The sequence below is a fragment of the Barbus barbus genome (assembly GCF_936440315.1).
Source record: "Barbus barbus genome assembly, chromosome: 28".
NCBI classification, from domain to species: Eukaryota; Metazoa; Chordata; class Actinopteri; order Cypriniformes; family Cyprinidae; genus Barbus; species Barbus barbus.
Genome location: NC_136756.1, coordinates 18,456,693 through 18,471,514, shown reverse-complemented (window position 1 = coordinate 18,471,514; position 14,822 = coordinate 18,456,693). Strand labels below are relative to the sequence as shown.

Here is a 14,822-nt window from a genome sequence, read left to right as displayed (position 1 = left end):
CACGTTTGCAGTTGGGACTCCATCCCAAAGAGACTGGCCAATAGGAGAGCAGAGCGCGTTACACGTTTAGTATGTGCAAACAGTGTCTGGATAAAAGCCCAGCAATATTTACACCACATCTGTTACGGTCACACGCCTTGTCTGAAGTCAACGTATCTTTTGGAAACAGAAATGTATTTAAGCCATGTGCTTTTCAATGTTGGTACGCAAAGCGTTTCTGTTATTTTTCTGCTTCACTTACTTTTAACGGGGGCAAGTGAATTACCCAGCTGCAAAGAGGTAGGTGCTACTTTACCGTGTATTATAGGCCTACAGATTTTCTGAGACAGTAACGTGAGGTACTACAACAGTCTTTTAAAACAACGTAATTTCAAGTGATTTGAACTATTTATTATATGCTGTTTATTTCTGACAGCTGCTAGAACTACATAACGCACTGAAATTATTGTCTGACTGGCTGAACATGCATTAAAAGAATAACACGTTTGTGAGCTAATGCTGCTGCTTATGGAATATTGATCATTATAAACAGCCAACATTGTCTTGGAGGACTAGGCCAGTACATTCTATAAAAAATATATATCATGTAAGGTCCAGTAATAGTAACAGAAAGCATTGTTATTCCTCATTGATTACATGCTGAGAAAATTGTAATGTGTATCACATGACGCCACTTTACAAAAAAGAAACCGTACAAATTTCATAAAAAAAAGGAGCCTGACAGCTCATATTTAATAAAACAAGTAAGGTATGTGAGCTGGATGTTTTCTTAGTTAATAAAAAGCTCACATGCATCATTAGTATTAGCGTTCAGTAAACTTGTTAACATTCTGCTGTATGTATGTTTTAGCTCTCGGTCGTCTTTTCCCTCAAGAAAATAATGATGTTTGAATAAGAGTGAACATCATCATGGAAATGGGTGACCCATTTACTTTATCATGTCTAGATAAGCTTGTCCGTTGGCCCTAGAGAGCTGTGTGAAAGGGGCATCTGCTGTTATGATCAGCCGACAAATGGCTGCATTGTTATTGGTGTACATGAACTGATATACCTGTCTATAATAATAATATAATTTTAAAACATTTTTATTATTGCAAATATAACTGAAAATGGACCAAGTGAAAATTTCCATTAACCTTGTGGAAAAAAACAGCCCATGTTTTCTGTGGGAGTAAGAGATTCATCAATTAATCTGACCCCTAAAAGACACCATAGAAACAAATGTCAGTCTGTTCTGTTTCCTTGGTTTCTCGGTTTCATCATTTATATGGATGTGAGGATTATGGCGTGGACTGCTTGCGCAGAACAACAACTTTCTTTCTTTCTTACTAAACATTACTAATGTTGCTGCACTAACACAAAGCACTTAGGAAGCACGACTACTCGTCACATTGAGGTCTTGTTAACTATTAATCTTGTTTAATTTCACATGGGTCATTCTGATTTGCTCTGTGAAAGTGAAGTGTCTGCTGTTACCTCAGGTGCCATTCTGTCACTTTAATTTAGGTTCTTGTTTCTTGCCAGCAGCCTGTTCTTTGGGGGAGTTAGCTGTCAACATTTGAGTCTAAATAATTATTTCATTTAAACCACACCTTTAAGCATTTAAGTATCTTGTTACAGATAATTATGTCCTTCGTTAAATTAGGATAAACTGATAAACAAGATGTTTGGAGATGTTAATATATATTCAAGATTTTATTTTATCAGGCTCTCCTGCTTTGCATAACGGTGAGTAAATAATACCTGCTTAAGACTGTTTGTTTAGACAAGGATTCGAAGACTTCCTTGAAGTTGATCTTCAGTGGGTGGATCCGCCTACTGTGGAAATATTGATCTTACGCAGTATTTTAGAAGGACATATAATCCAGAGGAACATTATAAACAAGATGTTGGTAACCACAATTTTATATTATGTCTGTGAAGCACAAAATGATGAGTTGTGCATCTCAGCTATCAACGGTAGTGAAAATTACCTAAGAGCACTCAGAGACAGACTTTGTACCACTGCAGTTTTAATATTGCTGTAATATAGTATTGTAATTAAAACTTTTTTCTTAGCAGAAGCTTTATGACAGTATAAATGACATAATATAAAATAATTCCAACTCAAATCAGCATTTCATTTCCATGTATTTATTAATTTATTTGGTGAGTAGGTACCTGTTGAACACTCCACGTCAGCTTTTTATCATTTAATCTGTTTTTCTACATTAATTGGATAGCTATACAATATAATTTACTTACTTCAACACTAAATTAATCATTACTGAATAAGGTTTATGTGGTTGATATCTCCAATTATACCAACAAATGTATTACCGTGCACAAAACTTTTTACAGTGATCCTTTTCTTTGTCTTATTTTCAAAATGAATGACATTTCAATGCAGCTGTTTTTGTATGTTTCAATATTTTGCAGTCCGATTATCATTTTGAGTACACAGACTGTGACGTTTTGGGCTCTCGATGGAGAGTAGCGATACCCAACAAGCCTGAGACCTGCACTGGCCTGCCTGATCCAGTCAAAGGCACCCACTGCAGTGAGTAACTGCAACACACACACCGCCAATAACGGTCTCTAGCATGCTGTGTTACCAGGTGCAGGGTTTTCAAAACTAGAAATACATTAAGATACTTTAATCTTTGTTGTTTTTTCTCTCTTTTGTCAGCGTTTAGCTGTAATGAAGGCGAATTTCTGGACATGAGAACTCAAGAGTGTCAGAAATGCGTTGCAGGGACCTATTCTCTTGGGACGGGTGTTGCTTTCGACGAGTGGGACACTTTGCCCACTGGCTTTGTCAGCCATGGCATCAGTATGAACTTAGGAGACACTCACACAAATTGCTCCAAGTGAGTGACTCATATATGTATGAAAAAATAAGAGCTACTGCATTTCAGCATATGCAAACAGGTGCTAGGGCTTAAAATTCATGATCAAGTGGATGGCTGAGCCATTCAACATTCCCTTAACAGTAATTGCATGCGCAGAATGTTTATGCAAATGTGCTTGACGAGTCAGGACCTTGAATCTTTTGGAATTAAAATGAAACCAAAGAATGGACATTTGTGGAAATTTGATTTAATGGGGACCCATTGCATGTGTCTCTTGCATCTGTGCAGCTCAACATGGATCTCAAAAGGTGACTATATTGCCTCTAACACAGATGAGTGCACTTCAACTCTTTCATATGCTGTGAGTCTAAAGAAGCCTGGATCTGTGTCCTTCCAATACTTCTATCCAGACAACCACATGTTTTTTGAGTTTTATGTAAGTACTGTGGCTATATTTTTATATATTTTTCCCCAAATATACATATGTAGAATTTAAAAAAAAATTATGGTTACTTAAATGGAATTTGTATATAGGGCATTTTTATATTTAATATATAAATAACATCTAATAGGCAATGTAAAATTAATAAATTGAGTTTCGTAACAACCACAAATGTGCCAGTGTTAGATACTGGATGATATGGGATCTGATATGCATGTGCTAACAGGTTCAGAATGACCAGTGTCAGTCTACAGACTCTCAGCGTCGCTGGATGAAGATATCAGAAAGTGATTGGGATTATCATTATGTAAGTCTGTGTGTGTGTGATCCTGGTAAAACCTACATTATGGGGACAAAATGTCCCCACAAAAATGGCATTATCCGAAATCCTTTTCCTTGTGGGAAAATGTTTTGGTCCCCATGAGGAAACAAGCTTATGAAGCATACAAAATGAAGTTTTCTGTAAGGGGTAGGTTTAGGTGAAGTTTTTACAGTATAAAAACCATTACGTCTATGGAATGTCCCCATAAATTATGGAAACTCAACACGTGTGTGTTTGTGTGTGTGTGTGTGTGCAGGGGCGGATTTACCCATTAGACAAAGGTAGGCGACTGCCTTGGGCCCCCAAAAGCCAAGGGCCCCCTAAAATACTTGTCACATAGGCGACGAGTTGCGCATTAAGCGCGGACACGCGAACAGTTTCTGTTTACGGCGTTTATTACCACGACAACCGTCTGCGTGTCCGAGTTGAACGTGCTTCTTGTGTTTCCTGGTTGTAGCAAATGGAAATATTATGCATCTGAAGCTGACTGCTGCGCGAACGCGAGCTCTCTCTTTCCCAGCGCGCACACACCTCTCTCTCTATGTTACTCTCTCTGCGTCTGCTCTGTAACAGCGAGCGGCGCTTTCTGTTAAAACACAGATATGTTGCTTCTCTCATTTTACATGCAGGCATAGCCGAAATCACAGCACAGCTATTGTCTTTATCTTATGTGTAGCCTGTTTGATTTTATCAGACGATATAAATCAGTTTTTTTGCAGATTAACATCTTGGAAGGGAGAGCTGGTTATGTAGTCTTAATTTGTCGCGTTTCAGTCAATATTACATATTCATTCCGTTGTCTGACAACAGAAACAGTAAAATGTATTAATGAAAACAGTTTTGTTGAGAATTTAGCTGCATCAAAATACAGTATGTGGCACATAGAGGCAAACAAATGTAGCCTAATAATAATCAGAATCAGAATCAGAATGAACTTTATTGGCCAAGTATGTTTACACATACAAGGAATTTGTTTGTTTTAGTGACAGAAGCTCCACAGTGCAACAGAAAGACAGGACAGGACACAGATAATAAAGAATAATACAAATATCCAAATAGGCAATGTACAAAACAGCAAAAATACAATATATAATATAGACAATTAAAACCTATAATAAATAGTAAATGTACATTTTGCATGTTCAGAAGAAGTGAGCTGCCCTGTCTGCAAATGTAGCAAGAAAATTGCTCAATGCACAGAAAGAGAAGTAATAGGAACCTGGTATTTCTATGTTATTTTTTTTTCATGTGTCTAATAGACATGAACAAGTTCTTTGAAAAACATATATGACCTATGAAACATGACTTACTCTTCATGCTCTGTTAACTGTGGTTTCACTAATAATATACATATATTGCATGAAGCATCCATATTGGTCCATGCCCATGTTGATTAGAGATAAAAATGTCCGATTAAGTTGCAAATGTTCATGAGTTAACACATGACAATCATGCGATTAATCGCGAATAAGTATTTTAATCGATTGACAGCCCCAAGTTAAAATATCTAAATCAGTGGACTTTCCTCGTCAATATAGGCTATATTCACACTTTTCTCATTCTCACTAATTACATTTTTTATAAGAATGAACCTCTGAAGGGAACCGATTGTCTTCAGAAAAGTTTCGATGGCATTTTCATTTGACCTGATAAAGTATAATTTATTAGCCGAGCGCTGCTTTGTTTACAGAGCATATTTCTGCTGTTCCAAAAGCACCTCCTACTGGCAGAGAATGAATGTGCATTTTCAATAATCCGGTCTGCAGTTTTTGTTCAGACCAATGTGAAAATCCACCCACATAAACCCATTTTAAATAATATAATAATTTATACTTCTGACTCATCCCTTTCGTCGGTTCAATTGTGGGTTTTATAATTTTATAATTTTAGTTTTTTGTTATAACTTGCATCTCAACGGTAAATTGCTATTTCATGGTCTACAACATAAATGAATAAAAGTGTCTGCTAAATGAATAAATGCAAATGTAAATGAAAGAATCCCATTATAACATGTACATGAAAAATGTACAAACATTGGACACAGCTATGGGGCACCATTGAGAAGCAGCAAGCATCCCAACAAAAAAAGGAACCTCAAGGTTGATTTAGGTAAATCAACCTTGGGGTGGTGATGGCGCAGTGGATAAGACACATGCCTTTGGTGTGAGAGACCCGGGTTCGAATCCACTGTGAGACACCAATGTGTCCCTGAGCAAGACACTTAACCCTAGTTGCTCCAGAGGCGTGCGACCTCTGACATATATAGCAATTGTATGTCGCTTTGGATAAAAGCGTCAGCTAAATGAATAAATGTAAATGTGTGCAAATGTCTAGGGCCCCATTCCTATTTTTGCCTGGGGCCCCCAATTCACTAAATCCACCCCTGTGTGTGTATGTGTGTGGTTTCAGAGAATATGTAGAAGCCTCAGGCCTCAAAACCTTTTCTTCTTGCTATCTATCCAGGTGCAGCTGAGTAGTGGTAACAATGTCTTGTACTGGAGAACAACAGGTTTTTCTCTGGCTGCCAACACTGCCAAACCGGTTCTACTGAAGAACATTGCCATCTCAGGTATTTATCCATCACAATTCATTGTGCACTACCTTGAAAAAAGATGGCTTGAATTTGAATGCATGAAAAAATTGACTTAGTAAATAATAATTGACCTTCTTCAGGTGTCTCGTATACATCTGAGTGTTTTCACTGTAAGCCTGGTACCTATAGTGACAAACCAGGGGCTGCCCGCTGTATGCCATGCCCTGCTAATTCGTACTCTAATAAGGGAGCCACTGCATGCCAACCCTGTGAGGCGGACAAATATTCAGGTTTGTGTCTCAGCATTTTTAAAGCAATGTTCATGTTAATTCAGGTTAGTCATCAGCTGCTACTGTTATCATTTCACATTTATTATTGCTCGTAGTGTTATTTTTTCATCTGTACTTAGACAAGTATATGAGTGTTTACAGGGTGTTTTGTGTATACTTACAACATATTTATATTCCTTGTGTAGGTGCATAAATTATCCTGAAGTCTTTCAATTAAAAGAAGTATATATATATATATATATATATATATATATATATATATATATATATATATATATATATATATATATATATATATTTTTTTTTTTTTTTAATATATATATATATATATATATATATATAATTATTGAATGATTTTGTAGTTAAACTAACATATATCAGTCTTATACTAGAAAACCATGAGGAATGTAAGCATAGTTATTTTAAATGACCGGTGGTCACCCATCATATGCCTTATAAAGGGCTTTAAACATTACATCTGCATAGATGTGATCAAGCATTTAAATGTAAGCTCATGAAAGTAAATGTTCATGTAAATGACCTGCATGCACTAGTGCCTGTACCCTATGGGATTTGCCTACTGTGTTTTATCACTTTATCTAAATGAGTGTGTATTTTTCCTAATGCCATGGGCGTTTTCCTCTGTCGTGTTACTCCAGAAATTGGATCTGGAACCTGTCTACAGCGACCGCCCTGCATGACAACTGATTACTTCTATACTCACACACCATGTGACTCCAGTGGTCAGGTACCACAAAAAAAATCCAACAAATCTAGGGAATTTAATTTAATTTTATTAATGTAACATCTCCAGATGGCTATTTTATTTTATTTTATTTTATTGATGTAACATCTCCAGATGACAACTGACTGCTTATATATATATTTAGACACAACTGATGTATAAGTGGATCGAGCCTAAGATCTGCAGTGAGAGTGTGGAGGGGGCAGTGCAGCTTCCGGCTTCAGGGGAGATGATGGCCTGCCCTCCGTGCAATCCAGGATTCTTCTCCAACAACACTTCCACCTGTGAACCCTGCCCACATGGCTTCTATTCAAATGGGACAGGTAAAGAGAGACAGCCAGCAGATAACAATTAACGATTTCACTCACCTATAACAGCATATGCATCTCTGTTCTATCTCTAGATGGCAACACTACATGTGTATATAACATGTATGCTTTAGTACATTTATTGTAGTGTATCAATAACAGAGCTCACTATTAGAAATGATCATGTTACATGTGTTCAGAATGCTCAGAGTGTCCCGCTGGAACGGAACCAGTAGTGGGTTTTGAATATAAATGGTGGAACAAAATGCCCCGCAATATGAGGAGTTCAGTCTTCAGCTCAGAATACAGAAGCACTGAGAGGAGCACAGGTAGGCCTAAATATCTCCTCACTAGCTCTCCACGCAGTTTTATGCAAATTTGATATAACTTTATAATTTAATATATAATTTTAAGTGAGCCATTGATTAGGGCATAAAGTTTTTGTAGACCGAGTCATTCTGTCATAGGTGTTTGTGAGTTATGGGTTTTGTTGTAACAGGCTGGGAGGTTGCGGGCGAGTACATCTACACCACGCCAAGCAATCAGGACTCTGACTACATGATGCTGACACTCACAGTACCTGGATACAGGTGAGCACATACAGATGGTAACTAATAGCATCTGCATCTTATTAATGGTCTCAATATCTCATATGAAGACAACATTAATGCTAATACAAGAGATTAATATTTTGATCAATATATTTTGTTTTTTCCTTTTCCAGCCTGCCTCATTCCCTGAGTGAACACAATGAGAGAGTTCAGCTTTCCAGAATAACATTTGTGTTTGAAACAAAGTGTACAGCTGATTGTAAACTGTATTTCATAGTAGTGAGTTTGACTGTATTTTATTCTATTGTATATGACATTTACAATTAGAGCTTTAAAAATATTTTTTAAGTGTCTTATGTTCACCAAGACAGTAAATACAGTAAAATTAGCAACATTGTGAAATATTAGTATAATTTAAAATAATTTGTGACCCTGGACCACAAAACCAGTCTTAAGTCACTGGGGTATGTTTGTAGCAATAGCCAAAAATATATTGTTGTCACGATACACAGGGAGCAAGGGAACGAGGAGGCGAGGAGTAGTGCAATTCAAACAGTCTTTAATGGAAACACAAGCAGGGAACAACGAGAACGCTGGAGACATCGAATGACGTAAGACACCAGACGCTAGAGACAAGGAAACACAGGACTTAAGTACAGGGAGAAAACTAGATAATTAATTAAGCACAGCTGAAACCAAAGAATAATCAAACACAGGAGAAACTGGATCAAGGGGAAGGCACAATGGGGAGAAAAAAAACAAGACAAGGGGACACAGGACTGGCAGTCGTATGGGTCAAAATTATAGATTTTTCTAAAGTAAAAATCATGTTCCATGAAGATATTTTGTACTTTACTGTAAATATAGCAAAACGTAATTTTTGATTAGCAATATGCATTACTAAGAACTTCATTTGGATAACTTTAAAGGCGATTTTCTCAATATTTTTATTATTTTTTTGCACCCACATTTTCCAGTTTTTCAAATAGTTGTATCTCGGCCAAATATTGCCCTGTCCTAACAATAACCATACGTCAATGGAAAGCTTATTTATTCAGCTTTCAGATGATGTATAAATCTCAATTTAGAAAAATTGACCCATATGACTGGTTTTGTGGTCCAGGGTCACATTTATATTGGAATAAAGCAAGAAGCCGTGGTTTACAGTGAATTTATCACAGCTAAGGGGCGTTGTTCCGCTTCGCGTCGTGCCTAAAACACCCTTAGCTGTTATAAATTCACTGTAAACCACGGCTTCACAGGGCTTATTGCTTTTATAAAATGGTTATTTCATATACTTAGTAAGGTTTCACAAAATAAAACAGAACAAATAAGTGTAATGATATTAATAAAAACAGTATTCTTCCACCAAACAATGTCGTTCCTCAGAAACAGTTGTGGTTGGAACAAAGTGGTTGCCAAGCAACACACAAAGTAAACAAAGGTGTAGGTTTTTAGTGCAATTTACAACTGTTTGCAACGTGGCTCAACCAATCAGAATCAAAGACCAGAACTATCCGTTTTATAATATATATTTTAAATGTAACTTATTTTTGTGAGGGCAATGCTGGATCTTTAGCAAAAATAATTCTAATATGCTTGTTTGGTGCTCAAGTTTTATTATTAATATCGAAAAAAGTTTGTGCTGGTTAATATATTTAAGGAATGTGTTTGAATAGAATGTTCAAAAGAATAAAAATGGAAATCTTTTGTAACATTATAAATGTCTTTACTGTCACATTTGATCAATGTAATGCATCATTAATGAATAAAAGTATTCTTCTTCTTTTAAACCTTACTTACCCCAAACTTTTAAATGGTACAATCATTGTTATTTCTTAATTCCTTCATTTAAGGAGTATTAATGTCTAAGATTTGTCTACATCTCTTTGCAGGGGCAAAATGAATGGAGTAATATTGTGGAGAGCTGGTCTAGCAGTAGAGGGAAGCAGTCCTTCTCTTATCTTATTAAAAGCAATAACACTGTTAGCTTCACCTGGGGTTTTCAGCGCACTGGGATATTCAGTATGGTAAGATTAAACTACAATCTTTCACTTCTTTTCTGTTTTGTTTTCACTTTTAACAGATATAAGTAACAGTAACAGATATTTTAGACTCCAAAAAAGCGTTTGCTGATCTATTGCTGTGTGCCTGTCTTACAGAAAAATGAATACAGCTCTGACTATGCTAAGATCTACTCTGTCCACCTCACTAATGTGATTGGGGGTGTGGCATCAGAATGTCGCCAGTGTGCTCTGGCTGCCGTTGACTCTGTGTCTGCCTGCGTCCCCTGCCCTCCAGGACACTACATGATGAACGGCACTGGAGTGTGTCAAAGCTGTCCCTCAAATACCATTATCAGGCCCGAGCAGCCAATCGGAAAGAAAGCCTGCATACCTTGCGGACCCAATACTTACAGTAATGAAGTAAGCATTATTTATTCACACAAAAGGAGTTGAACTTTAAAACTTGTCTTTAGACCATGTGCTCTTTTCCACTCCAAAAACATATTCTGTGTGAATAGCCCCTGTTCTTTGAGCTCACTGCAGTTTTAAAGCCTTTGTTTTTAAGTATCAGGCATTGATATAGCTAGCTTTTGAACAGTACCTGTTCCGGCCAGTAGGTGGGAGTGTTGTCAGTCCACAGGTTTACAGTAAACAATATTGATTCAAAGAGCTGATGAGGTAATAATAGAAGTGTTCAGCAATCTTGAGAACTTACATCTAACTTCTGTGCTTACTGAATTTGTGCAAAGTTTGAAATTTGACCTTTTAAATGTATATTAAAAAATAAATAGGAATAAATGCATCTTGAATGCTTTAATGTAGAATATGCAATCATGCAAGCATTCCAATCTATGGATAAATAGTCAAACTCATAAGACAGTGGTTCCCAAACTTTTTAGACCTTGTGTTTAATAATTATTAACCACCCCTAGCATAATCACATCATTGCAATGCATATTATTCATGTAATGTAAAACAAGACTGTAATGCTTGCTGCTTGTATAAAAATCCTAGTCATATATAAGAATTTCTGTCATAAAATGAAAATGTAATTCCCTCATGCATACTTGGTAAAGGGAAATTATTATTTCACTTTAAGTATTCAAAATTATTACATTTATAAAATATCTTAGCATATATAAATGATGTACAGTATATTAAAATGAAGAATATAATAATTTTTAATAGTGATTACATTAGTCTACTTTATTATTGTGTATGCTCATTTTTAGTAACCACTTTATATTGATTTTCACAAATCATGCACCATCCAACTATTTTATATATCTGTTTCCTTCTGTCATATGTTTGTCCTCTCTGTTCACAGGGCCGTTCTGTGTGCATGAGTGACTGTACATTAGCACTGCATCATAAAGGAGAGAGGCTGAATTATGATTTCTCTCCGCTGGCAAATGTCACTGGCTTCCAGAGCAGCTCACGCTTCACCAGTAAAGGGCTGCAGTATTTCCACCATGTCAGTGTGGTGTTGTGTGGGACAGAAGTAAGAGAATTAATTTGACCAGATTCATTACTGAAGTATGTAGTGAAGTCTGAGTTGTAAAAGCTCAGAATGAAACATTAAAGTGTGTCTTTCTATCATTTAGGACAGAGCTCTTGCATCTTGTGTGGAAAATGTAACTGAAAGCAAGAGGGTTGTAAAAGGCTACATCTGTCAGTCTACCGTAGTGCCTTCTGAGGTCAGGGGTCAGAGTGTTGTGTCCTCTCAGCCCTTCACTGTTGGAGATAGTTTAATTGGTGAGTGCTTTGAAATCTCTATCAAATAAACCTATCCCACTGGGTCTGTCCTGTGGATTCATCAGATGCAAACTTTTTATACTCAGGAGTGACAACTGACTTCAAATTTGATGACATCTCATCATTGGATGGCAACTTTCCTGTTGAATCAGAGCTTCCTGATGTCATATTCTACTACAGGTGAGTGTATTTGCATTGATCTGTGTTTAGTTTATTCTAATGCTTTTAATATGTTCACAGACAAATTTTGTTGACCTCAACTCAGTATCTCAGTTGATTTAGTTCAGACTGATCTGTAATGACGTTCTTCCTCTTACGGTGTCAACAGATCTAGAGAAACGACGCAAGCATGTAAAAATGGAAGATCAGCCTCCATTAGGCTCCGATGTGATCCCACTGTAACATTGAAGAACCATGTTTCCCTTCCAAGGTACAACATGAAAATAGCTTTTCCCTCTGGGTAGGGCTGCACCATTAATCAACACAACACCAAAATTGCTTAGTGCGATTATTAAATCACAAAAATAACCCTCACTCGTAAGACCTTCATTCATCTTCAGAACACAAATGAAGATATTTTTGATGAAATCCAAGACCTTTCTGACCCTGCATAAACAGCAACGCAACTGACGCGTTCAAGGCCCAGAAAGGTAGTAAGGACATCATTAAAATAGTCCATGTGACATAAGTCGTTCAGCCTCAATTTTATGAAATTATAATTTTATTCGCCCAAATGGTGCAGCCCTACTTTTGGGGCTATTACAAGGAAAAGACCAATCAAGACCAGTCTGATTTGAAAATGTATGTGTGGTGAATATTGTATGGTTTGGGACTGAACTATAATACTGGTTTTATGTATGTATTCCAACTCAGACGAATCGATGGAAGAATATTGCTGTTTATTGCTTGTTTTCTTTGTGTGTGTGCATTTGGTATAGCAACTGTTCAGAGGGCACCTGTGATGGCTGCTCCTTTCATTTCCTGTGGCGCTCCCAGTACGCCTGTCCTCTCTGTTCTGAGAGGAACTATAAAGAGATTGTGAGCGCTTGTATCCAAGGAATTCAGGTACATGTCAATTCACATCATGATAGACCACACAGTTTGTGAATGAGACAATTTTCCTCCTCTGAATGTTTTTATTGTACCATTTATTAGATGACGTAATGTAGCTAAAATGTGTTTATGTTTCTCAGAGGACTACCTATGTGTGGCAGCAACCTCTGAGGTGCACAGGTGGGGTGTCACTGCCTCCTCAGAAGATCAGTGCCTGTGTGACGCTGGACTTCTGGCTGAAATTTGGTGTCTCCATTGGAACTGTGGCTGCTATATTGCTCATTACCATAAGCTGCTACTTCTGGAAAAGGACACGCAAGTGAGAGTTCATTATTTAATGTGATACTTGAAAATGGGACCAAAAACTGGTTTGCTTACTTTGTACTTACTTTGACATCCAATAATAAAATTGTTGAGGTGGAAAACAAAGCAGCATACAGGTGAAATTATCTAGTTTTAATTCGATCTAATGAAAATGTAAATAAAGATTGATAAATTATCGATGGAAAAATATTTTTTCCACATTATTGTTGAATAAAATTAAATATATCCTATAGATGTTAATCGAGTAATGCCTACTTAAGGAAAAATATATTAGTTTGGTTATTTTAAACAAAAATACTTTTTAAAATATTTGTTTTAGCCCATTGCATCTGGAATTGCATTTTGGCCAAGACTTTATCATATATCTATATTGATAATTACATATTTTGATCTATTCATCGCCACTCGAAAGTATAGTGTAGTGCTCAATCTCATAATTCCATGAATGTAAGTGTAAAATCATAGTGGATAACTGTACAACACTTATTTTGTGAGTGAATGAAATTAAGACAAAAAGAGCAACATACAACTTCATACTGCCACAAAGATGGATATTAATGTTTTTTTTTTTTTATCTCTATAAGCCTAATTGTAGATCAAATGGGGATAAATGAAGGCTACTGTATGTATAAAAGTATTCATACCCTCTCTTTAGGCTGCAGTATAAGTACTCAAAGCTAATGATGACTGCAGGAGATAAGGAGTGTGAACTTCCGGCTGCAGATAGCTGTGCCATCATGGAGGGAGAAGATGCAGAGGATGACCTCATCTACCTCTCCAAGAAATCTTTCTTCACCAAGATCAAGTCATTTTCCAGAGAGGTAAGGAGGTTACAAGACCGGCTTCAGTTTGGCTGTACTATAAACTCTATAGCTATATTCTCGATGGATGCTATACATTTTTTTAATGTTACAGTAATAGTAGCATTAACAGGCAGATACAGACATTTTCTTGACAAACTGCTGATATTTTACAGAGAACGTCAGATGGCTTTGATTCTGTTCCTCTAAAATCATCAGCTGCACAGGAGATGGAGATGAACTAGAACTTCTGAGACACCGGGAGAGCCAGCAAGAAATGTTTGGCCTGTCACAAGACATCCATGACGCAATATCTGACAATATAACGTCAATACTTTTATTCCCAAAGAGACTGAGCGAAGAAAAAAATATTGGAAAATATGTCTGCCTTATTCAAGTCACCTCATAAACCTGTGATTTCAAGACTGGCATAAGCATAAGATTTTGTAAAAACTTTTTTTGTAATGATGTGAGTTTTTAAAGACCTATAGCATTGTGTATATAGGCTACATGTATCACCTGTATGCGTGTGAAAGGTAATGCTGGAAAATTTACATTGCATTTGTTTGACGTCATCATGTGATATTATCAAATATGATCTTTTTTCTCTTAATTTGGGTCAGTGAGATGTTTTCATGCGTTGAGAGCTACACCTGCAATATGTTGCTGTTTCCGTTTTTTTTTTAATCATTCAATTGTTTTGGCATACTAGCATTTATGTTGTGTGGACTTTTTTACTATGTTATTTGTATTTTAGGAAATATCATATTATTTGTAATGGTTTTCTTAAAAATATAGCCTACTTGATAAAACTAATGTGTCCATTGTTTATTAAATCTTGAGATGAACTATAATTACACCA

The 14,822-nt window shown here is 36.5% G+C and overlaps 1 protein-coding gene across 1 annotated transcript; it reads left to right on the top strand.

Annotated features, from left to right (window-relative positions):
• The first annotated feature begins 19 nt into the window (after positions 1-19).
• LOC306848533 (endosome/lysosome-associated apoptosis and autophagy regulator 1-like) lies at positions 20-14,769 on the top strand. The gene is made up of 22 exons (XM_079383141.1): positions 20-279; positions 2,419-2,539; positions 2,669-2,849; positions 3,120-3,267; positions 3,500-3,580; positions 6,059-6,164; positions 6,269-6,418; positions 7,078-7,166; positions 7,309-7,486; positions 7,672-7,800; positions 7,971-8,061; positions 8,196-8,301; positions 9,918-10,052; positions 10,185-10,448; positions 11,356-11,529; positions 11,633-11,783; positions 11,870-11,963; positions 12,112-12,213; positions 12,722-12,848; positions 12,977-13,155; positions 13,816-13,981; positions 14,137-14,769. The coding sequence occupies exons 1-22, from the start codon at positions 172-174 to the stop codon at positions 14,203-14,205; spliced, it is 2,949 nt and encodes a 982-aa protein (XP_079239267.1). The 5' UTR covers positions 20-171; the 3' UTR covers positions 14,206-14,769.
• Positions 14,770-14,822: the final 53 nt, after the last annotated feature.